The following is a 26,295-nucleotide window of genomic DNA, read 5'->3' as shown; positions in this document are numbered from 1 at the left end:
ACTCCAATCCGGGACCCCTCGGGGGATGTCCAACTGCTTCTTACAATCTGGGACCGCTGGTTCCTAACCACTCGCCTGCCTGCCTGACTGATCACCCCTAACCCGTCTGCCTGCCTGCCAGATCACCCCTAACCAACTCTGCCTCCCTGCCTGATCGTCCCTACCTGCTCCCCTGCTGGCCTGATCACCCCTAACCACCTCTGCCTTGCCCTGTACCCAGGACCGGGGCTTCCCTCCCTCTGGCCAGCCACAGGCATCCAGGACCCAGGCCTGCTTTGCCCGGGCAGGCTGCAGCCACAGAAGACCATGGGCGGGTGAGTTTGCCTGGGTTGCAGCCACAACCGCCTGGGACCGTGGGGCGGGTGGCTTGTCCTCTCCCGGGCCAGGCCACAGGCGCAGGCGCAGCCGCTGGTGCCCGGGACCACAGGGCATGCAGCTTGTCCTTTTCAGGCACAGCCGCTGGTGCCCGGGACCGCAGGGCGGAAACATCTCCCTCTCCCTGGCCGCAGCCTCAGCCACGGTTAAACGGGACCACGGAGCATGCTGCTTGTCCCTCTCCCAGGGCGCAGGCACAGCCGCTGGCACCCAGAACCGCAGGGCAGGCTACTTGTCCCTCTCTGGAGCCAGAACCCCAGCCACTGGTGCCCAGGACTGCAGGGCATGCGGCTTGTCCCTCTCCTGGGCTGCAGGCACAGGTGCAGGTACTGGTGCCTGGGACCTCAGGGCAGGCAGCTTGTCCCTCTCCCGGGCCGCAGAATGGCTGGTCACCATTCCTCTCTTGAGAGCTCATTTATACCTGGCTGGTCCCCATTCCTCTCTCGCAAGTTCATTTGTGCCTGGCTGATCCCCATTCCTCTCTCGCAAGCTCATTTGTGCCTGGCTGGTCCCCATTCCTCTCTCACGAGCTCATTTATACCTGGCTGGTCCCCATTCCTCTCTCACAAGTTCATTTGTGCCTGGCTGATCCCCATTCCTCTCTTGCAAGCTCATTTGTACCTGGCTGGTTCCCATTCCTCTCTCCCCAGTGTTGAATGTCTGAGCAGTTACAGCATGATGGTGTGAGGGCATGGTGATGTGAGGTCGTGACGACGATTTCCATATTAGCTCTTTATTATATAGGATAATGAGTTCACAGAAAGAGAAACTAAAAAAAAAATCCCATTTACCATTGCAACAAAAAAATTAAGATACCTAGGAATAAATTTAACCAATGAGGTAATGGATCTATACTCAGAAAATTACAGGATGCTGAAAAAAGAGATAGAGGAAGACATAAACAAATGGAAGAATATACCTTGTTCATGGATTAGTAGAATAAACATCATTCAAATGTCCATCATACCCAAAGCAATCTATAGATTCAGTGCAATACTCATTAAAATACCAACGGCATATTTGACAGACCTAGAATGAACTCTCCAAAAATTCATCTGGAATAAAAATGATCCCGAATAGCTGCAGAAATCCTGAGAAAGAATAACAATGTTGGTGGGATCACAATACCAGATGAGATATCAAGCTATATTACAAAGCCACTGTTCTCAAAACTGCCTGGTACTGGCACAAGAACAGACATATAGACCATGGATAACAACAGAGAACCCAGAGATCGACGCAAGCCATTATGCTCAATTAATATTTGACAAAGGAGGCAAGAACATACAATGGAGTCAAGACAGTCTCTTCAATAAATGGTGTTGGGAAAATTGGACAGATACATGCAAAAAAATGAAACTAGACCAACAACTTACACCATACACAAAAAGTGAACTCAAAATGGATAAAAGACTTAAGTGTAAGACAGGAAGCCATAAAAATCTTAGAAGACTCCATAGGCAGCAAAATAGCAGACATATGTCGTAGCAATATTTTTACCAATACAGCACCCAGGGCAATGGAAACTAAGGAGAAAATAAACAAATGGGACTACATCAAAATAAAAAGCTTCTGCACAGCAGAATAAACCATCAACAAAACAACAAGAAAGCCCACTGCATGGGAGAACATATTTGCCAATGTTATCTTTGATAAGAGTTTAATCTCCAACATTTACAGGGAACTCATACAACTTAACAAAAGAAATATAAACAATCCAATCAAAAACTTGGCAAAGGACCTAAATAGACACTTTTCGAAAGAGGACATACAGAAAGCCAAGAGACATATGAAAACATGTTCAAAGTCACTAATATCCAAGAGATGCAAATCAAAATAACAATCAGGTTCCATCTCATACCTGTCAGAATGGCTATCATCAACAAATCAACAAACAACAAGTGCTGGATGCTGAGAAAAAGGAACCCTCATGCACTGCTGGTGGAAATGCAGACTGGTGCAGCCACTGTGGAAAACAGTATGGTGTTTCCTCAAAATATTAAAAATGGAACTCCCAAAGCCCACTGCATGGGAGAACATATTTGCCAATGTTATCTCTGATAGGGGTTTAATCTCCAACATTTATAGGGAACTCATACAACTTAACAAAAGGAAGATAAACAATCCAATCAAAAAATGGGTGAAGGACCTAAATAGACACTTTTCAAAAGAGGACATTCAGAAAGCCAAGAGACATATGAAAACATGCTCAAAGTCACTAATCATCCGAGAAATGCAAATCAAAACAACAATGAGGTACCATCTCACACCTGTCACAATGGTAATCATCAACAAATCAACAAACGACAAATGCTGGAGAGGATGTGGAGAAAAAGGAACACTCCTGTACTGCTGGTGGGAATGCAGACTGGTGCAGCCACTATGGAAGACAGTATGGAGTTTCCTTAAAAAACTAAAAATGGAACTCCCATTTGACCCCATGTTCCCACTTCTAGGAATATATCCCAAGAAAACAGAAACACCAATCAGAAAGGATATGTGCACCCATATATTCATAGCAGCACAATTCACCATAGCTAAGATCTGGAAACAGACTAAATGCCCATCAGCAGATGAATGGATTAGAAAACTGTGGTACATCTACAAAATGGAATACTATGCTGCTGTAAAAAAGAAGGAATTCTTACCATTTGCAACAGCATGGATAGAACTGGAGAGCATTATACTAACTGAAATAAGCCAGTCAGAGAAAGATAAATATCACATGATCTCACTCATTTGTGGGATATAAAGAACACCATAAAATGATGAAAAAAACAGATACAGAGACAAAGAATCATTGAACAGACTGTCAAACTTCAGCGGGAAGGCAGGGGAGGGTTGGGGGTGGATAAGAGATCAACCAAAGGACTTATGTGCGTGCATATAAGCATAACCAATGGACACAGACACTAAGGAGGCAAGGGCATGTGCCAGGGGGTGGGGGAAGGCCAGGGGAGGTCAACCGGGGAAAAATTGAAACATATGTACTACTATTTGTAATATTTTAAACAATAAAAAAAATTAAAAATTAAACTTTTTTATTTTAATGGTCAAATTCCTCAACTTTTTCCCGGATGATTTGGCTGCTTATTGTTTCAGAAACATTTCCTTTATCCAAGAGGATGACACTATTATCCTACATTTTCGAAAAGTTTTAAATTTTGCTTTCAAAATTTTATTACCTTTATTGAGATATAAGATACATAACATAAATTCACACATTTTATATATTTACTAGAGTCCCAGTGCACGGATTCATGCATTGGTGGGTCCCTCGGCCTGGCTTGCACCCTCTTGAAATCTGGGACCCCTTGGGTGATGTCGGACTGCCAGTTTCAGCCCGTTCCCCGCAGGCCAGGCTGAGGAACTGCACTGGTGAATGAATCCGTGCACTAGGCCTCTACTATGCATATAAGATCTTTGGTTAATCTCTTCCTGCCCTCCCCCTGCCCCACTTCAATGAGATTCATCAGTCTGTTCCATGTTTCTCTGCCTGTGCACTGAGCGTCTCCCCCTCGTGGTTAGTGCATGTCACAGCTACTGGCTGAACAGTCGATTGGTTGGACACTTAGCATATTAGCCTTTTATATATATAGATAACTCAGTACTTTCTTTCAATCCTTAGAGTATTATATAATTTGCACAAGCATCACTATCCCATTTAAAACAATTTAATCACCCTACAAAGATCCCTTGTGCCCATTTGAAGTTAATCCCAACTCCCATTGCTAGCCCCACATAACCACTAATCTGAATTCTGGATATTTCATATATAAGTAATCATATAATATACAGTCTTTCCCATCTGGCTTTTATCATTTGGCATAATGTATTTAGGACTCAGTAACGTTATAGCATATGTCACTAGTTTTATTTTAATTGTGCAATATTATTCCATTTTGTGGATATATGGTATTCTGTTTATCCATTCTCCAATTGATGCATTTTGAATTCTTTCCAGTTTTGGCCTATTATCGATAATGATACTAAGAATATTCATGCATAAGTCTACTATGAACTTAGTGTGTCATTTCTTTTGGGTAGATACATAATCATGGATATGCCAAGATGTATGATATGTGTTAGATATTTAAAGTCATATGAACATGGTTAGAGCATTTTACATTCCCATGCATGAGGATTCAATAAATTGTTATATTTGTGGTTTTGCTTCTCTTCAAATCAAACTAATATTCCATTTTTATTTTATTGTATTTTAATCCAAGGGTCCTTTAGAAGTGTGTTACTTACTATCCAAATATCTAGCAGTTTCTGAAATCTCTAAATTAATTCTGCTGTGGTCAAAGAACATATTTTGTTTTATCTCAATTATTTTAGGCTTACTCAAACTTGTTTGATGTTTTACTGCCCAAACCCTAATATACCGTTATTCTGGAAAATGCACATGAAAAAAATTCTGCTGTCTTTAGGTGGATTGTCCTATAAATGTCAATGAATTGTTCAATACAACCTTGAACCCAGGTAGTAAAAATAGGCTTTCATTAATATTATTGTAAAGAATGCTTTTAAGATTACATTCCTAAATAGGACTATGGTACACTTGGGGTAGTTATATGTTATCAGCTTAAAAAATGACTATTTGAAACTTCCTAAAAATTTTTATGACAAACAAGAACTGCATTTTATTAAATAGTTTATACCACTATAATTATATAGCCATTCTTTAATGTGTTAATAAGTAGATATTAGAAGTTATCCTGATGTTAAACTACCCTACATTCAGCATGAAACTGAGAAACTGGGGCAGAGGGGAGGTAGGGCAAACCATTTTTCTCCTTTTAATCTAAATATTGATGGCTATAAATTTCATCCAATGCCCCTTAGACCAACTGTCAGAAGTGTAAACACAAAATTTTCAATATCTTTTGATTCTAAGTATTTTATAATTTGCACAATAATTTTTGTTATAAGTTATTTAAAATATATGTACTTCCATTATCATAATTTGATTTTTTAATTTTATTTTTTATTAATTAAATTAAATGGGGTGACATTGTTAATAAGATGATATAGATTTCAAGTGAACATTTCCATGATACATGATCGGTATATTGCATTGTGTGCCCACCACCAACAGACAAATCATTTCTCGTCACCATATATTTGGCTGCCTTTACCCTTTACTACCTATCCCCTGCACCCCCCCCCCACTTCCCTCAGCTAACCAACATACTGTTGCTTGTGCTTATGAGTTTCAGTTTTTATCACTGATTTGTTTAATTACACTGTGAGTGAGAAGTCATCTGGATGATAATTTATTTAAATTTATGGAGACAATTTTATGGAGACAGGGATGAGTGGTTGCTCCCATATCAGGAGCAGCTGCTCAGAGGGTGGGTCCACAGCTGCTTGGCTGACCGGAATGAGCAACACTCCCACAGTGGGCTGATCTCCACAGGCCACGCCCCCACCAGTGCATAGATGCTGTGCACTGGTTCTCTAGTCCTAATATATAAAAAGCCAGGTGCCCTCATGACCTAAAGACCGGATGGATGACCGAACAGCAGGCTAGGGAGCTGAGGGAGCGGGAGCTGTGGGCCCTGGCCACCTGTGGCATGGCAGCGGGATGGAGCAGTGGGCCCAGTGGCTTAATTTGAATACTTTTTACAGTTTTGTTTGTGTTGGAGAAAATGTATATGCTAATCAATGCACTGGATTTTTTTTTTTCAAATTTATACTATTTGTTTTCTTATTGCTCTTTTAAAAGAAGGAACCTGTTAAACCATTGTGATTTATCTTCCAAATTTAGCCAATTTTGTCACCTATGTTGTTAAGGGCATGTGCATTTGAAATTGTTTTATCTTCCAGGTGACTGTACCTTTATCATTAAACTAGAGGCCCAGGGCAGGCCAATCGACCCCACCGGTGCACGATCGGGGATGGGGAAGGATGCAGGAGGTTAGCCAGCCGGGGAGAGACTGCGGGAGGGCTCCAGGGAGTGTCCAGCCCATCTCTCTCAGTACCGATTGGCCAGACCCCAGCAACAAGCTAACCTACCAGTCAGAGCGTTTGCCCCTGGTGGTCAGTGCACTTCATAGCAGCTAGTCAACCAGTCGACTGTCTGCCCCCTGGTGGTCAGTGCATGTCATAGTGAACAGTTAAGTGGCCTTAGCATATCAAGCTTTCATCAGTTGAACGGATGATCAGAGGACTGGACACTTAGCATATTAGGCTTTTATTATATACTATGGTATCCCTCTCTAGCCTCAATAACTTATTTGTCTTAAAGTTTATTTTGGTTTATTTCAATATTGGCCTACCAGTTTTTATTACTTAGTATTTAAAATAATACTTTTATTGGGTTAAAAAACAAAATAAACAAACTCACAGGCACAAACTCAGACACATTTGATGATTGCCAGATGAGAGGGGAGTTGGGAGAATGGTTGAAAAAGGTGAAGGAATAATGATGTATAAATTGCCAGTTACAAAAACAATACTGGAACATAAAATATAGCAAAGGAAATAGAGTCAATAATATTTCAATAACTACGCATGGTGTCAGATGAGTACTAGACTTAATGAGGTGATCGCTTTATAAATTATACTAGAGGCCCGGTGCACAAAATTCATGCACTGGAGAGGTGTCCCTCAGCCCAGCCTGCATCCTCTCCAATCTAGGACCTTTCAGAGGATGTCCGATTGCCGGTTTAGACATAAACCAGCAGTCAGACATCCCTCTCACAATCCAGGACTGCTGATTCCTAACCACTTGCCTGCCTGCCTGCCTGCCTAATTGCCCCTAACCACTTCTGCCTGCCAGCCTGATTGCCCCCGAACCTCTCCCCTGCCATTCCAATTGATGCCTAACTGCTCCCCTGCCGGCCTAATTGCTCTCACCTGCCTTCCCCTGCTAGCCTGGCTGCCTCCAACTGCCCTCTCCAGGGAGGGTCCGGGGTGCAGGTGAATGGGATTCCTGGCTGGCAGATTGCTGACAGCAAGCTGTCCAAAAGCTTATTCTTCGAGGAATGGGGCTCCCTCCACCCTCCTGTCAGGGTCCGGTTTGAAGGCCGGCCACACCCCTGATCACTCGAGATCCAGAGTTCCATTGTGCCCCAGCCGGTTAGGGCCCACATCTCCCTCCCGCCGACAAGCCCCGGGCCCACTGCTCCCTCCCGCTGCCATGCCACAGGTGGCCAGGGCCCACAGCTCCCGCTCCTCAGCTCCCTAGCCTGCTGTTCGGTCGTCCATCTGGTCGTTTAGGCCATGACGGCACCTGGCTTTTTATATATTAGGACTAGAGGCCCAGTGCACTGGTGGGGGGCGTGGCCTGTGGAGATCAGCCCACTGTGGGAGTGTTGCTCATTCCGGTCAGCCAAGCAGCTATGGACCTGCCCTCTGAGCAGCTGCTCCTTATATGGGAGCAGCCACTCATCCCTGTCAGGCAAGCGGTGCTCCCACTGTGGGAGCGCACTGTGTTGAGCGTCTGCCTCCTGGTGCACAGCGCACATCACAGCAACTGGTCAACCGGCTGTTCCACTCTAAAGGTCACTGGGCTTTTATATCCTATATAATAAAGAGGTGATATACAAATTAACCCTCACGCCCTCACAAGATGGCTGCCTATGACCAGGCTGGCAGGGGGGTTAGTGAGGGACAACCAAACGACTGAACAAGCAGGCTGTGTGGGTTGACCAGGCCAGCGGGGGAGCTGTGAGGGGTGACAAGGCCGGCAGGGGGGCAGTTGTGGGCAACCAGGCCAGCAGGGAGGGCAGTTGGGGGCAACCAGGCTGGCAGGGGGGTCATTAGGAGTGACTATGCTGGCAGAGGGGGGCAGTTTGAGGCGACCAGGCCGGCAGGGAGGGCAGTTGGAGGTGATTAGGCTGACAGGGGTTCAGTGAGGGGTGACTAGGCCAGCAGGGGGGCAGTAAGGGGTGACCAGGCCAGTGTGGGGGGCAGTTAGGAGCGACCAGGCTGGCAGGGAGGTGGCAGTTGGGGGCGACCTGACTGGCAGTGGGGGGGCAGTTAGGGGTGATCAGGCCGGCACCCAGAGGCAGTGAGGGGCGATCAGGCTGGAACGGGGAGGGGCAGTTAGGGGTGACCAGGCAGGCAGGCAGGTGAGTGATTAGGAGCCAGTGGTCTAGGATTGTGAGAGGAATCCCAGATTGGAGAGGGTGCAGGCTGGGCTGAGGGGACCCCCCACATGCACGATTTTGTGCACCAGGCCTCTAGTATATAGATAAATGTCTAGTAACTATGCTGTACACCTAAATCTAATACAGTATTATTTATCACCTGCAATTTTTTTAAAAATAAAAAATTTAAATGGTGACAATCAAAAGGTGCAGAGAGGGGTTTCACACCCAACTAATACCCTCTCTTATTTCCCCACTCCCCAAATAGGTAAACATTTTTCTTTTTTTTTTTTCTTATTTGCCTATAAGCTTCCCCCTTCCACACACCCTTTAAAATTGATTTCATTTTTTAGGGTAGTCTAGGGGTTTGGCAAAATTGAGCAGAGAGTACAAAGAGAGTTCCCATATATACCCTGAACTCACACATTCCATGTAGTCATGCTTCCACTCACTATCAACATCCCCCACCAGCATGGGACATATTTTACAGTGTCCTATCAACTTTTTTTTCACCCTCTTTCCAGTTTTTAAGGTGTAAAGTATCATGCTTTGATATATATATGTATATTATTAAATGATGACCACAGTAAGTTTAATGAACATCAATCACCTTGCATAGTAAGAATTTCCTTTTCTTGTGATAAAAACTTTAAAAATCCACTCTTTAGCAACTTTCAAATATACAATACAGTATTCTTTTTCTTTTATTATATTTTTACTGTTTTCATAGAGAGGAAGGGAGAGGGAGAGAGAGATAGAAACATCAATGATGAGAGATAATCATCTAACTCCTGCATGCTCCCTTCTGGGAATCCAGCGCATAACCCAGGCATGTGCCCTGAATGGTATTGGAACAGTGGCCTCAATCACTAAACCACAATGGCCAGACTACAATACAGTATTCTTAACTGTAGTCACCATGCTGAACATTATATCCCCAGAACTTATTTACCTTATAACTCACAGCTTGTATCTTTTGACTGCATTCACACATTTCTACCACACCCCACTTACTGTCATCTGGAAATGACTTTTTATATTCTCTGTTTCTATGAATTTGGTTTCTTTGCTTTCCATATATAAGTGAAATCATACAGTGTTTGTTTTTCTCTGTCTGCCTTATTTCACTTAGCATAGTACCCCAAGATCCATCATAAATAGCAGGATTTCCTTAGTCTTTAGGCCTGAATAATATTTCACTTTTATATGGAGATATCTGTACCTTCCAGCTCATTGCAGCATTATTTACAAATAGCCAAGAAATATAAACAACCTAAGTGGCCATCAATGGATGAATGTATAAAAAAAATGTAGACAACTAAGTTGTTCACTCCATTATTTATTAAGTAAAGTATCCTTTTCCCCACTGTATATTCTTGGCTCCTTTGTCATGTAATTGACCAAATATGCATGGGTTTATTTCTGGATCTGTTCTGTCCCACTGATCTGTGTCTGTTTGTATTTATGCAATACCACACTGTTTCATTACTATAGCTTTGTAATATATAGGAAGTGGTGAAAGGTTTACAGTTGTTCACATGGTAAATAATACAATAATTCATAAATAATACAAGAATAAAACTCTGTTTCATGTAGTCACAACTCTAAACCTATTTTTATCACACCCTATAGTTTAAAATCATGAAAAATGAAGGCTGTCTTATTCCTTCTCAAGATAGCTTTGGCTATTTGGAGCCTTTTGTGATTGCATACAAATTTTAGGATTGTTTGTTCTATTTAAAATGCCATTGCAAGTTTGAAAGGAATTATATTCAATCTGTGGATCATTTTAGGTAGTATGAACATGTTAACAACAGTTCCTCTATCTATGAAAATAGAGTATCTTTCCATTTATTTGCATCTTCTTCAAATTTCTTATCCAATTTTTATAGCTTTCAGTGTACAGATCATTTACTCCCTTGGCTAAATTTATTCCTCAGCATTTTGCTCTATGAAACCATTCATTCTTTCTCCATATCTCTCAGCTTCATTTCCTAGTTTTCAACTCTTGTTTCCTCTTTTAGTGCTATATTCTAGGTCATTACTTCATTTCTAACTTCAAGTTCACCAATTATTTCTTAAGTGTTATGAATCTATTTAATATGTCCATGGAGTTGTTAATTTTAATCACTAACCTTTCACTCCAAAAGCTACATTTGATAATTTTTTAAGCTTCATAGTTTCTTTTAATATTACCTTGATTCTTAAGAATAATTTCTCCTATTATGATTAATCTTCATTTTTTGGCATATGAGGATTTCCTTTTTGTGTGGTCAGCTATACTTCTAAAATAAGGCATGGCTATTTTATCCAGCATTTCTAAGTTTTTAGTAGTACAAAGTGTTTCAGGATATCATGTTTTGCCCATTATTTTTCTCCAATAATTCATATTTGTCACACACTCAATCACCTGTTTTCTACAATTTTATCTTTTCTCTCACTTTGTATTTTTGATAAACACTTTTAGATCTTCCACCACACTATTTGAGTGAATTGCAGTTAGGCTAAAGAAGCAGAATATGACCTTAGTGCCCTACTTGAACCTCAAATCCTGTTTTGTTTTGTTTTTAAAATATGTATTTTTATTTTTTTATTGATTTCAGAGAGAAAAGGAGGAAAGAGAAACATCAATGATCAGAGAGAATCACTGATGAGCTGCCTCCTGCACACCCCCTACTGGGGATCAAGCCCACAACCCAGGTATGTGGCCCTGTCTGGAATCGAACCTGGGACCCTTCAATCTGCAGGCCAACACTCTATCCACTGAGCCAAAACAGCTAGGGCTCAATTCCTGTTTTTAAAAATAAAATTCAAAGGTACCACCATAGCCTTCACCACTGGTTATATTTCATTGAGTGCATAGTTTGATGATTCTTTCTTTTCTTCTGTCTCTGGATGCTAGGCCCCTTTAGTGAGTTATTTCAATTTTACACAATTCAGGTCAGATCTCACTGTTGTAAATGTTACATGATGGGATCCCTGCGGGTGTGTTAAGGCAAAAGGCCCTGCAAACACAGTGACCGGCAGTATAAAACTTAGCCTGCTGTAAACCCTGGAGCCAACATGCTAGCACTCCAATATCACTTGACGGTTAGGGAAGATTCACCCCATCATTTCAGGTACATCACAGCTTCTTTTTGGTGTCACTTACACAGAAGCTAACAATAACATTCCTGGGGAAGGGAACGAAGTAGAGGAGACAAATTGGGGACCAGAGATCTCTGAGAGTAAAACACCTCTCAAGATTTTCTGTTTTAGTCTTTACCTTAGCCCTCTACCATACTTCTTCAGCTGCTTGTGATTCCCATGGGAGAGAAAATTCCTCACCAGTTGTCTTGTTTTCTTTGCTACTACCCCAATTGAACACCAAAACTCTTTCGAACTGAGGAGCACACAGGAACCAACATTTGCCTTAAGAGAGCCAAACAGCTTGGAGTTGAGAGTAGGTGGGAAGAAAGCTTCATCACAACTGTCATACTCCCAGAATCTACATCATTACTTTTTTGTTAATAGATAACTGGCTGTGCCAAAATACTGAACTAATTTCAACTTGTCCAAAAATAAACAAACAAACAAACAAACCATTAAGTTAAACAAGTGTCTACATAGGCCTAAAACTAACAAATATAGACAGCAAGTTGATTCATTTAACAATCAACGATACATTTTATTTATTTATTTTTTATTGATTTTAAGAGAGAAAGGAGGGGAGAGGGAAAGAAAGAGAAACATCAGTGTAAGAGCATAACATTGATTGGTTACCTCCTGCACATCCCTTACCAGGGATCAAGTCTACAACCCAGGTATGTTCCCTGACCTAGAATCAAACCGCACATGGGATGATGCCCAACCAACTGAGCCACACAGGCCAGGGCAACAATACATTTTATAGTGTGATCATATTAAAGAATTCATCCAGAAATTACAGTGTTTGTAGTTAAGACTTTAGACAAATATATTTGGTTGAGAATTTTTATTTCCTCTGTGAAATTTCAATAACATGTGTTTTAAATTGTTATAAAACAAAATAATCATAGCTATATTATGATAGAGCATTTTTAATTTATTTTTTAAAATTTTCAATTACAGTTGACATACAATATTAAAATAGTTTCAGGTATAGAACATAGTGATTAGACATTTATATAACTTACAAAATGACCACCCCAAAGTCCAGTACACTCCTGACACCATACACAGTTACTACAATATTACTGACTATATCCTTTACGCCGTACTTTGCATCCCTGAGACTATTTTGTAACTACCAATTTGTACTTGATAATCCTTTGACCTTTTTCACACAATCCCCCCAAACCACTCTCATATGGCAGCCATTCATTTGTTCTCTGTATCTATAGGTCTGCTTCTATCTTGTATTTTTGCTTGTGTTGTTTTTTATATTCTACATATAGTAAAATAATATAGCATTTGTCTTTCTATATCTGACTTACTTCACTTAGAATAATAAATACCCTCTAGATCCCATCCATGTTGGTGCAAATGGCAAAATGTCATTATTTTTTTATGGCTGAGTAATATATATGTACCACTCCTTCTTTAGCCATTCATCTATCAATGGATACTTGGGTTGTGCCATATCTTGGCTATAAATAATGATGCAATGAAGACAGGAGTGCATGGATCTTTTGAATTACTGTTTTGAATTTCTTCCTGTAAATACCCAGAAGTAGAATTGCTGGGTCATATGATAGTTTTATTTTTTAATTTATTTGATGAATCTCCATATTGTTTCCCATAGCACCTGAAGCAATTTACAATCCCATCTACAGTGCACAAGGGTTCTTTTTGGCCCACATCCTCCCCAACAATTAGTGTTTGTTGATTTATTGATGATAGCCATTGTGAGATATGTAAGGCAATACCTAACTGTGGTTTTAATTTCCATTTCCCTGATGACTAGTAACTTTGAGCATTTTTCCATATGTCTTTTCATCATCTGTAGGTCCCTTTTGGAGAAAGTCCTACTTATTTCCTCTGCCCATTTTTTTAATTGTACTGTTTGGATTTTTTGGTGTTAAGTTGTATCAGTTCCTTATATATTTTGGGTATTAACTGCTAGTGCATGCATCATTGGCGAATATTTTCTCCCATTCTGTAGGATGGCTTTTCATTTTTTTGATGATATTCATCACTATGCAAAACTTTTTAGTTTCATATACTTCCCCTTGTTTATTTTTCATTTTGTTTCCCTTGACCAAGAAGACATATCCTAAAACATATTACTGAGAACAATGACAAAGAGTATATTGCTTATGATTTCTATTAGAAGTTTTATGGTTTTGGGTTTACTTTTAAGCCTTTAATCCATTTTGAGTTTATTCTTGCATATGGTGTAAAAAAGTGGTCTGGTTTTATTTTTTTGCATGTTTACCATTTATTAAAGAGACTGTCTATAACTCCATTGTGTATTATTGCCTACTTTGTCATACATTAACTGATCATAAAGGTGTGGCTTTATTTATCTATTTTGTCCCAATAATCTATATGTCTGTTTTTAGGCCAATACCATGCTGTTTTTATTACTATGGTCTTGTAGTATAGTTTGATATCAGGAAGTATGATTCCTCCAACTTTGCTCTTCTTTCCCAAGACTAGTGTGACTATTTGGGATCTTTTATAGATCCACATAAATTTTTGGAATATTTGTTCTACTTATGTGAAATATACCTTTGGTATCTTGATAGGAATTGCATTGAATCTATAGAATTGCTTTAGGTAGTACGGACATTTTAGCTATGTTAATCCTTCCTATCCATGAGCATGATATTCTTCCATTTGTACCTTTTTCAATTTCTTTCTTCAATATCTTATAGTTTTCTAAGTACAGGTTTTTTACCACCTTCCTTAAATTTATTCCTAGGTATTTTATTCTTTTTGATGCAGTTATAAATGGGCTTTTCTCAATATCTGGTAGTTTATTGGTGATTTCTAAATATATATATAGTATCCTGCAACTATACTGAAACCATTTATTAGTTCTAACGGGTTTTTGGTGAAATCTTTAGAATTCTCTCTCTATAGTATATAATCTCCAAATAATGGCTGTTTTATTTATTCCTTTAAATTCTAATGCCTTTTATTTATTTTCTGATTGCTGTTGCTAGATGATGAAAGTGCACATCCTAGTTTTGCCCCTCATCTTAAAGAAAAAGCTTTCAACTTTTCACCACTGAGTATGATATTGGCTGCATATGTCATATATAGCCTTTATAATATTGAGGCATGTTCACTACAGCCCCACTTTCCTATGAGTTTTTACTGTATACAGATGTTGGATATAGTAAAATACTTTTTCTGAATCTACTGACATGAGTGCATGATTTTTATACTTCATTTTGTTAATGAGGTATATCCCATTAATTGACTTGCGGATATTGTACCAACCTTGCATCCTAGAAATAATTCTCACTTGACTATGGTGTATATGCTTTTTAATATATTGCTGAATCTGAATTGCTAATATTTTGTTGAGAATTTTTCCATCTACTATGTTCATCAGGGATAATGGCCTCTCTCTTCTCCTTTTGGTACCCCTATGATGTGAATGCTGATATGCTTGATGTTGCCACAGAGGCCCCTTCCTCTATCCTCATTTTTTTAAAATTCTTTTTCTTTTCCTGTGTTGACTGAATGTTTTCTGCTACTTTGTCTTCCAGATTATTGACTAGAAACTCTACTCCATGTGATATACTGATTCCCTCTAATATATCCTTCATTTCAGTATTATTCATTCCTGACTGTACTTTTATATGTTTCTCTTTTTTTATTTTTAGTCTCTATGTTGGAATTCTCACTGAGTTCATCTATTATTTCGCTAAATTCACTGAGAATCCTTGTAACCAGTGCTTTCAAATCTGTATTTGGTACACTGCCTGCCTTCATTTCATTTAATTATTTTTCTGGAGTTTTGTCTTGTTCTTTCATTTGAGACATGTTTCTTTGTCTCCTCATTTTGGCTGCATCCCTGTGTTCATTTCTATGTATTAAATATATATATCTGTTATTTCTCTCAGGCTCAGCAAAGTGACTATATATAGTAGGTTTCCAGTGGGGCTCAGTAGCACAGTCTCCCTGATCACCTGAGCTGGTGCTCCAGAAGTGTCCCTTGTGTGGGTTCTATGTGCCGTCCTGTTGTAAGTAAGCTTTGATTGTTGGCACATCAGTGGGCAGAACTGACCTTCAAGCTTACTGGTTGTGAGGGCTACTATAGTGGACAAGATGTTCTGTGGGTGCTGACCTGATAAGTAGGAGTCACTTTAACAGGGTTCGGTGCCAATGGAATCTGCCTTTTAGATGTGTCATTTGTGGACCTGGGTGGATAGTGTTATAGTGTAGTAAAATGCCAGCCACCATGTGGTGTTGTAGTGGAGCCTCTGGGAGGGCTACAGTGCAATCCAATGTCAGCTGCCACTTGTGTCCACCTTGGGGCTGCTTGGTAAGAGCTAGAAAGTGATCTGTATTTGGTTGACACTTGTGCTGGTCTTGGAGGCACTTCTGAGAGGCTATGCCATCTGCCACTAGTACAGAGCTTTGGGCCCTTTGGTGGGTACCATGATGTGACCTGAGACCAGCTGCCACTTTTGCTAAGCTTGTCACTGCTTAGTTGAAGTTCTGTTCCATGCTAAGGCTGGCTGACATTTATGCGAGGCTTGGGACCACTTGGAATCTACAATGCAAGTTGAGACTAGTTGCCACTTTGTGCTTGGCTTGGAGCTGCTTAGCAAGAGGTAGAGGGCATGGCCAGGCTAACTGTTGCTTCTTTGGGATTTGTGGACCTTTAAAAGATTTTGGGAAAGTCTACAGCATGAGCCCAGGCAGACTGCTGGTATGGAAAAGCCATTGAAAGAGGTTTCAACCCAGTGTATGAGTTGTGTGGGGCCAGGTCTCAGAAAATCACCAACACAAGGTGAACAAGTTAGCTCAGATTTGATCCAAGCTTGAGCCTGCAAGCTTGGTGGGGGGAAAGTTCGATAAAGTAAAAATGATGCCTGACAGCACTTCTATCCCTGAAGAAAGCTGCCCCAACCCCTGCCTCTCCAGCCTTCACGCTGAAGTTAATCAATTCAGTTCCTTCCTGTATTTATGTTTCTGGTGCTTTTCAAGCTGCTGCCTCTGAAGTGAAGCTTAAAATGAGTGAGTTTGTGAGTGAGAGGCCATATGTGGGCCCCCAAAAGAATCAACTTGGTCTCTAACAGCCCTCAAACTTACTCAGATGCTATCCCTGCTGGTTTTCAGTCAGACGATAATGAAGATTCCTCTTCCCAACACTGCTTGTCTGGTCTGAAGAGCTACATTTGGGGCTGGGACCACTCATTTCTCAGGTGAAAACAATGAAGCCAATATACCTCTTCTGATTCTTACTCACTACATTGTGGGTGTGTGACCTCTCTGTTCTATGTCTCCATCTCTCCTACCAGTCTCCAAAGTGGCTTCTTTGTCTTCTTATAGAAATTTATTTCAGTTAGTCCTCAGGTGGTTTCAGTAATGGCTGTTCTATAATATAGTTGTGATTTTGATACAGTTGTGGGAGGTGGAGGGCACAGAGATCACCTACTCTGTCATCTTGACCCTGTAGCTTTAGAATTTGGACATTTTGAACATGTATTTGAGCCATTTCTTAGAATTCTGTTTTGAGGATAACCATAATCAGGCCATCTCCCTGAAGCAACATTTAATTTTAATAGTTAAGCATATATCCAAGTTAGGGTTCTAAATTTTACATACATGTATTTTGTTTTGGAAACTTTTACATTTTATAGAAAAGTTAAACAACAGTACAGTGTTCCTACCTAGTAGTCACCCAACTTCTTCATAACATAGTACACATGTGAAAACTAAGAAATCAACAGAGGTATATTATCAACTAACCTACAGATTTTATTCATATTTCAACAGTTTTCCTTCATGTGCGTTTTCTATTCAGGATCCAATACATGATAGCAGCTTTCATTTAATCATCATATATCCTTACTAACTAGTATACTCCTTTGATCTGTGGGAACTCCCTGTTATTTGTTTGCCATGCCCTTCAACAGTTTTGAGGAGGACTGGTCAAATGTTTTATAGAATGTATCTCAAAATTTGGGGTTGTATGAGGCTTTCTCTGGATTATATTAGGGTTATTTATTTTTTAGAACAGCGGTTCTCAACCCGTGGGTCACGACCCCTTTGGGGGTTGAACGACCCTTTCACAGGGGTCGCCTAAATACATCCTGAATATCAGATATTTACATTACAATTCATGACAGTAGCAAAATTATAGTTATGAAGTAGCAACGAAAATAATTTTATGGTTTGGGGTTACCACAACATGAGGAACTGTATTTAAGGGTCGTGGTATTAGGAAGGTTGAGAACCACTGTTTTAGAAGAATAACACAAAGGTGAAGTATGACTGTTGATATTACCCTATCAATAGTGAAAATCATTGCCAGGTTTTATTATTCTTTGAAAGAAAGCAGTAAATTTATCCAATACTCATGAAGGGAAGATTTAAGTTCCATCTCCAGGTGGGAGAATTTGTAGCATATATTATTTGGAACAAACTTCTCAATTGTAATGATAGATGCCAAAACTATTTCTAGTTCAGTTAACAATTACAGTATATGATTATCTCACAACCTGTATTTCAGGCACTTGACATAAATTATATACTACCTATTACAAAGGACCAACCCACACAGACATCAGTTTAGCTTCATTTCTGAACCCCAGTCAGATTCTCTGTTAGACAATCAATTCCTCAATATATAACTAAGATGCTGAGCTTAGGTAATATCTCATTTTTTAGCAGTTTTAAAGCTTATTCTTTTTAAATTTTTAGGTATGTAATAAAACCACCTATAAGTAATGATACCTATTTTCTCCTCCCTAATAATTGGGTGTTGTATTTGTTTCAAATCTAGAACAAGTAATGATTAGATTATTGTATGAATGCTGCCAATATTTCACATTTATTTGATATCAACTATTTAAAATCAATATTTTATCATACATAAGAAATGTTCTGATTTTATCAGAACTATATGTTAAATTGTACCTATTACCTTTTTGCTAACTATTCAAATTATCACATGGCAGTATACTATAATTAACCACTTTATATCTGCTCTCACTTAGTCTAAAACCAAATGAGGAAGCAGAGTGGTTTTATTCATTTATAGAACAAAAAATGAGCTTCAAGGATGTTTTCAAGACCACTAAAAAGATAGATAGCTAGGTCTATATATATAGATATATAGATATATATATTATAATGTTTTAAACTTATTTTCTAAAACTTCTGTAATTTCAGTGTGTATTTTCACTTCGACACAAATATTGTTTAATAAATTTTAAATTTCTAAGTAGCTTTTTGGTTCCAGACTTTGTTACTATTTTCTAATGTTATTGCATATTAGTAAGATAATCTTAATCTTTCCTGTTTTGTTTCTGTCTTGAAAATTTTCTCTAATGTCTACTACATCACTTCAAATTTTTATATATGCTCCTTGGACACTTAAAGTCGTATTCCTCACTAACAAGATACAGAGTTCAAACTATATTAATTAGATTTATGTTATTATTTATATTACTTTCTCTCTACACTTGTTTTGAACCAAGATCAAGAAATTAAAGTTTGTTTTAATGTTTAAACTTAGTATTTGTCTACTTCCCTTTTCATTTCTGTTTTATGAAGGTTTCACCCTTTGATAATTTAAAGTATCCCTCTTTATATTGTTTGTTGCTTTTTGTCTTTTAGAATTTTTCCACTATTAAGTCATGATTACTTCTTTTTATCATTTGTATTTATGTGGTATACCTTTACTCATCCTTTTATTTTCAGCATTTCTCTAATTCACTTTGATTTTAGGATGTTTCTTGAATATAGAACTGTAATTTTTCTCTTTAATATTCTGAAAGCTTCATAGTTTTATTGAACTGCTTATCTTTGTCACTATAAAGGAATCAGACGTCCTCTATATGTTTACAAAGTGTATTTTCCTAATATAAGCAATGATAATCGTATTTATTCTTAATTTTTCCTCTCTTCTGTCATCAAATTTAGCCAATAGTCTATATTTCTACTATTTCATTTGTCAGCTTACATGGGTATCATTTGACTCTTTGGATCTTCTTCGCTTTCTATATTTCCTCAGTCGTTTCCCAATTTATTATAATTGTACCATTTCTAAATTATTAGATGACATAAAAAGTAAATTCTGGTCTGCAACTCTAATTCGAACATTTGTTTTAATCTTGGTTTTACTGTTAAATTAATGCATTGCTCTCCAATAGTCCTTAGCTGTAGTCTGCCTAACTGGCTGGACTTCATTTCCTGCCCCCAAAATTTCCTAAAGTATTATTCAGGAAAACACAATTACTTGTAGTTAAAAATTGTTTGTCAGCACCCTTTTTACTTCAAGTATCCTTTGTCTCACATTTTCTTCATTTCAATACCTTATGGTTGGTGCTTTACGTTACTTGTATTGAAGGTTGTTGTAGAAAAGTTAAGGCAAGACTCAATATATTTTTTCTCCTTATTTGCAAACTGCAAAGTATTCTTTACTTACATTTAAATCCAATAGTGTACTTTTGTGCCGATCATTCAAGAAATTTTCCCTGATAAACAGTATGACCTTTTGTACAGATGGCAAAATCTTGTATTAGGATTTCACTAAATTACAGCTATATATATTTGTTTAGTCCAGTGTCCCAATTTTCTTACTTGAAAATGCCATTTATGCTATTGTTGGAACTTCTGCGCTTTCTACGTCTATAATTTTCTCTGTAATCCTTGGTATAATCTTATTAATACATATTATTTGCTCTGTTTCCAATTTTATCTTCCCTGTATCTTAGTATGCTATCCACACAATTAATGTTCCTTGAGCTTCTTCTGATTTCATTTTTATTTGTGTGAAAGTTTTTTTCTTTTAATTTTTCCCCAAAGTTATGTAAGCTCGTGGTTCAATACTTCCATGTTATCCTACCATTTCTTCCAACTTCTTGAAATTCTGTTTAGTAGTTGTCCTTCCTCAGAAGCAAATCATTTATTTCTTATTTTTTTAACTTATGGTAAAATTTCTAATCACAATTATGTACTCAATAGCAATTTTTTCACATTTCTATATTTTTAAATGTGCTTTCTTTACAAGTTTTAAGAGATGCATCTTGGTTAGAATCTTTTATTAATATCTCCTAATCAATTTCTTTAAATAAACAACCCTTTTCTCTTAATATTAAAGTACATATGTTTCTCACTTTCAGTAATCTATATACTGTTCCCTCATAAATGGGTAACTCTTTCCTACTATCTGGTTACACTGAATCAGTCTTCATATCATTGCTATCTTTATTCTCCCATCCTTAACTATTGTTTTGATACCAAAATGAAAATAATATCTTTTACCTGGATTTTGTGCAGTTTTCATCAGTGTTATCAGTAAACTCTTGGTAAATTTAAACACTAAAAAGAACTGCCAACAGTAAGGTTCTAAGAGGAATCCTACGTAGCAATATTTCAATAAAAGCACTAATTTTGGGTGGCTCATTTGCATAGAAAATGGATTTAAAAAAAGAGTAATCATGCAGTGGTCAAAACAGTATAAAAAAACTTATACCAGAAGGTGACTTTTAAAGTAGCTGACTTCTGGACTTTGGGGAAAAAAGGTATTTTAGGAGTTTTAAATCACAAAACTGATCAATAAGCCCAATGCCAGTAAAGCCCAATGTAACAAATAATAAAATCTGACTTAGCATGTAAGCAAAGAAATAGCTCTAAGGAAATTTCAATATACATGATATTCCCTGTGTCAAGTAAATTTTCATTGAAATCTTATCCATATGTGCTTTACTTTATTTGATGAAATATTTTATTATTATCCTTAAAATGAACAATATTTTTCAGCAAGCATATAGGAATACACTATGTTACTGAAATTGTGATCTTTGTTCTATAATCTACTATTAATAAATATTGTTTTATAAAACATTTTTGCAACTTTTACCATAAGAAGCTATTTTCCATTGTAAGATTATTCCAGTCAGATTGCATGTAAAATTAGATACAAAAGGAGTAAAAATGCAATTTCAGTAGACATTTCTATTAATTCATTATAAAAAACTTCTACTTACTTGTGACCTAAATGCTTCAGAAAGTATCCCAAAACCTTCAGAGCTTGAACCCAAATACTTTCACTTTTTGAAGCCAATAATTTGTAGATTACCCTAAAAATATAAAAACCAATGATCTTTTAAACTTGTACAAATACTGAAAATATAAGTACTGTATCCTTTACAATTAAACGACACATACATAAAATATAAAATACCACTCAGGATTTCAAATTCTTGGAAAAAAGAAAAAATTAGCACATTTTATTAATTTTTATTTAAACTTGACCTTCAAAAATATATTAACAAAGAATTATGTCTCACTTGTTTACATAATTACTTTACAATCTTCATAAATAAAGTTAATCTTCAAAGTCCTTTACTTTGTCCTCTTGCTCTAAAACATTTTTCATCTATATTATTGCCATTGCACTGCCATTGCCCTAACTCATCATCCCTAACCCTGATGAATAAAATAATTGCTCTAATGATCTCACTACAATTTTGTCCCTCTCCAACTTTTTTCCACACAGTTGACTATATTTTACAAAATGGAAATCTGAGCAAATAAGTTCCCCATTAAAAATTCGTTAATTTTCATCAACAACAAAACAAAATCTAAATTTAGCATTCTATGGACCTTCCAATCCTGGCCATTATTCTAGCTCTTGATCCTAAACCCATTAATTTTCTTGTGCTCTCTTTGGCTGAATTATACCATACTCTCATTTTCCTGCAAAAAACAAGTTGCTCTTCCCACTTCTTGAAATATCTTTATTTTTTAAAATTTATCTTTATTGTTGTATTACAGATGTCGCCTTAATTCCACCCACTGAACCCCTCACCCACTCCCAGGCCTTCACTGCACTATGGTCTGTGTCCATGGGTTATGCATATATGCATACTAGAGGCCCTGTGCATCCTTGCACCAGTGGGGTCCCTCGACCTGGCCTGCGGACATCCCCTGAGGGGTCACAGCTTGTGAGAGGGCACAGGCCAGGCTGAGGGACTCTACCGGTGCACGATTGGGGCCAGGGAGGGACCATGGGAGGGCTCCAGGGTGTGTCCGGCCCATGTCACCCAGTCCTGATTGGGCCCATCAGGGCCAGCTAACTGGGGAGGGACCACGGTAGGTTGGCCGGGTGGGGAGGGACTGAGAGAGGGCTCCAGGGCGTGTCTGGCCCGTCTTGCCCTGTCCCTATTGGCCAGACCCCAGCAGCAAGCTAACCTATCGGTCGGAGCACATGCCCCCTGGTGGTCAGTGAGCATCATAGCTACCGGTTGAACAGTTGAATGGTCACTTAGGCTTTTATATATATAGATAGTTCTTTGGTTAATCTCTTTCTGTCCCTCCACCCCCTTCCATCTGAGATTCCACAGTCTGTTTCGTGGTTCTATGTCTCTGGATCTATTTTGTTCATCAGTTTATTTTTGTTCATTAGATTCTACATATAAGTGACATCATGTGATACTTGTCTTTCTCTGACTGGCTTATTTCTTAGAATAATACTCTCCAGTATAGTAATGATTTAATTACTCTTCTTGAGACCTGAGATCCATTTTCTATACACCTCATCAGTTAAGTTTTGGAGGTTATATAGCAGCTTCCTCCATTTATTTCCTTTTAATGAGTAAGACTGCTATATTTATTCAAAAGTTCATAGAATAGGGTCCATTCTAGAAAGCACAACTGTACTCAATTAAAGTCTATTAAAATACTAATATTATTCTCATACCTTATTCCATTTCTTTGATCAAATGCTGGTATCATTGAGGCTGGATGTTCTGACATTAAAGCCACTAGTAACTGTAACACATCATGAATATTTTCATCCTGCATAAGAATAACCAAAATTTCTTTAGTTAAAACTTTATGCTATGCTTTGAATAAAATAATTAAAATAGAAGACCCCTACCATGTCCTACCTCATGCATTGTAAGTAGGTAATTTAATATACTCTGAAGTTCATCTTCTTTGACCCCTCGATCCTAATGTTTAAAAACAGTATTAAGTTAAATCTAAAATTAAAACTTTAATTAAAGGCATCAAATTGAGCATTTTTAAAGAAATTTTAAAAAACTTAAAAGAAGTAATGTTTTAGTTAAAATATCTAGACACTTCATAATCAAGAGACTATATTACTTCAGTTTAAATAAATAAATATTTAGAAATTTATATCTATTCTCTAAAGTTGTTACTATTTGATTGACATTCCCTACAAAGAGTTAGTATGTTTTGATCATGTTATTGTATCAATAATCACTATTTTTAAACATATACTCTTTTCTTAAAATAATGCAAATTACTGCCCCTGCCAGTGTGGCTCAGTGGTTGACTATCGACCTATAAACCAGGAAGTCAAGTTCCATTCCTAGTCAGGGCACATATCTGGGGGGGGGGGGGGGGGGGGGGCATGCAGGAGGCAGCCAATCAATGATTCTCTCTCATCATTGATGTTTCTATCTCTCCCTCTCCCTTCCATTATGAAATCACTAAAAATTAAATAAAATTCAAAAATAATGCAAATTACTATAAAACTTCACAGTACTGAGAATTTTATCTTTATTTTCCATTTTAAAAATATTAATCTTTTAAAAATCCTACTTTGATAAAATACATTAATCTAAGCCTTATTAAAAGAGGACAAACAATTTTCTGGAATAAAATCTTTAGTCTTGTTTCATATTCACATGTTCCTTGCCTTTGTGCTATAACCCTTAATATAGAGGATCTCAAAGAGTAGTTAACAAAAAGTAAAATTCAACAAAAGTTAATACTAAGATTTATAAAATTTTGAAAGCAACCCATGAATTTTTTGTGCTAATTTTACGATGATTTTAAACTATACCAAAAATTCCTTTTCACCTAATATATTGTAATTCTGAATTACATAAAATTATTTTACCTTTAGTATTAGCTGTTTCAGAAAAAGTAGCATAAATGCCCGTAGTGATATAATTTCTTTTTGTGATGGCCGCGGACCATCTGAAATAAGACAAAAAGGAAAAAAAAAAGAAAAACAGGAAAAAATGTCATGATATTAAATAAGCTTAATGCAATAATGTTAGGATAGTATGGAATTCTTTAATAGTTATATTTGTTATAATTATAATACTTATTACTACTAATGCTGCATAATCTCAATTATATCAGAGAATCTAAACATCAATTTTTCAGAGTTTTAGCAATTTCAAATTCCTCACTAAATGTCAGATTTGAGGGAAAGAATTACTTTTTAAAAATTACATTACTATACATAGATAAATGTATAATCATCAAGTGGTTACACATATATTTTTTCCCACTTCTATTAACTTAATAGGTTGGTTCCCTTTTCCCCTTCAAATCCAAGGTTTCCCAATACTTCTTCCATCCTAAAACTGGTCTTCATTAAAAAAACAAAACATAGAAAAAGCAACACTCTATTGTAATTATTTGTTTGCAGGTCTTTTCTTCTGTCACCTGTATATACCAAATACATATTATAGTGGACTCTCAATAAATGCTTGTGAGTCAATAAATGAAAATGATACATATATATTAATTACATCATAATATCTAAATTTCAAATTAATTAACTGCAAATATTTAATTACTAAAAAATGAGAATATACAATAAGCACATGTAATATATATAATATACAAAAATTAAATTATATCTTTAAGGTAGGTAGCTAGAACCATGATAGTCCTTAAACATCAAACTTTTCTTAATGTAACCAGGATTTATATAGCCCTTCTGTAAGTTTTAAAACAACAATCCCTTTATGTGTCATTTTTAACATTTCTTATTTATTCAGAAAAATTAACATGTAGATTATTATATCTGAAAGCAAATTACCATTCAAATAATCCACTCTTTTTATTCTTGAGAAAGAAATATCTTCCCCATTTTCCAAGACTGCCTTCTACATCTTTGCCCCACTTTGCCAATAGTACAAAGTACCCTATCCTTCCTATCAACTCTTGGTATTACGTATTCTTAAAAAAATATTTTTCACTGTGAAAAAATAGCACTTATACAGAAGATATAAATGTACAATTTAATGAATTATTATAAAATGAACACCTATTGTATAACCACTTTTTAGGTGAAGAAACTAAACATTGAGAGCAGCCTGGCAGGGAAACCCATTAACCAGTTGAGTGCAGGGAAAGAACTGTACAAAGTGGAGAGTGAGGTCCTAATTTAGGTAATTTGCAGATTTCTATTTCTGTTATATAAATATTCCCAACATGATTGATTTCAAGTTCAAGGTAGCAATGGTTAAGTACCAGTTTATAAACTCCCTGAATATTTAAACATTGGCTGTGGCACCAGAATAACAGAATCCTCGCCCTACCTCTGATCACATTTCCCATTCCATCCCAGTAGAATATACCAGTATCTTAGTAAAATTATCTTAGTTTTATTTATAAATTTGCCATTATCTAATGAAGTTGGACAAGTTTTATATTACCTTAATACATGAATATTTTTATTAAGATGAGGGTAATAATAGTGCTTATGTCATAGGATATTTTATGAGAATTAAATAGATCAACATATGTAAAGACATTAGAATAGTGCCTGGTCCATTTTAATTGTAAGTACTCAGTAAATGTTATATGTAATTATTTACTACTGTCATACATTACACAATGTAAAGAGCAGATTGCATAGAAATATATAGGTATGTATAAATTTTGTGTATGTGAATAA

At 37.3% G+C, this 26,295-nt stretch overlaps 1 protein-coding gene across 5 annotated transcripts in view; it reads right to left on the bottom strand.

Moving 5' to 3' along the window:
• NBEA (neurobeachin) overlaps positions 1–26,295 on the bottom strand; it is a 975,192-nt gene that overhangs the window by 736,096 nt on the left and 212,801 nt on the right. For all 5 annotated transcript variants that reach the window (XM_070409180.1, XM_070409183.1, XM_070409179.1 and 2 more), the window contains 4 exons: positions 24,499–24,578; positions 23,519–23,581; positions 23,329–23,426; positions 21,614–21,706 (listed from right to left, as the gene is read on the bottom strand). In XM_070409180.1, coding sequence (XP_070265281.1) covers positions 21,614–21,706; positions 23,329–23,426; positions 23,519–23,581; positions 24,499–24,578 — 334 coding nt within the window. The remainder of the gene's footprint in view (positions 1–21,613; positions 21,707–23,328; positions 23,427–23,518; positions 23,582–24,498; positions 24,579–26,295) is intronic.

Source organism: Myotis yumanensis, unplaced genomic scaffold (genome assembly GCF_028538775.1).
Source record: "Myotis yumanensis isolate MYYU_CA2020_CCGP unplaced genomic scaffold, mMyoYum1.0.hap1 SCAF_3, whole genome shotgun sequence".
In the NCBI taxonomy this organism is placed as follows: Eukaryota; Metazoa; Chordata; class Mammalia; order Chiroptera; family Vespertilionidae; genus Myotis; species Myotis yumanensis.
This window is presented reverse-complemented; position numbering and strand designations above follow the sequence as displayed.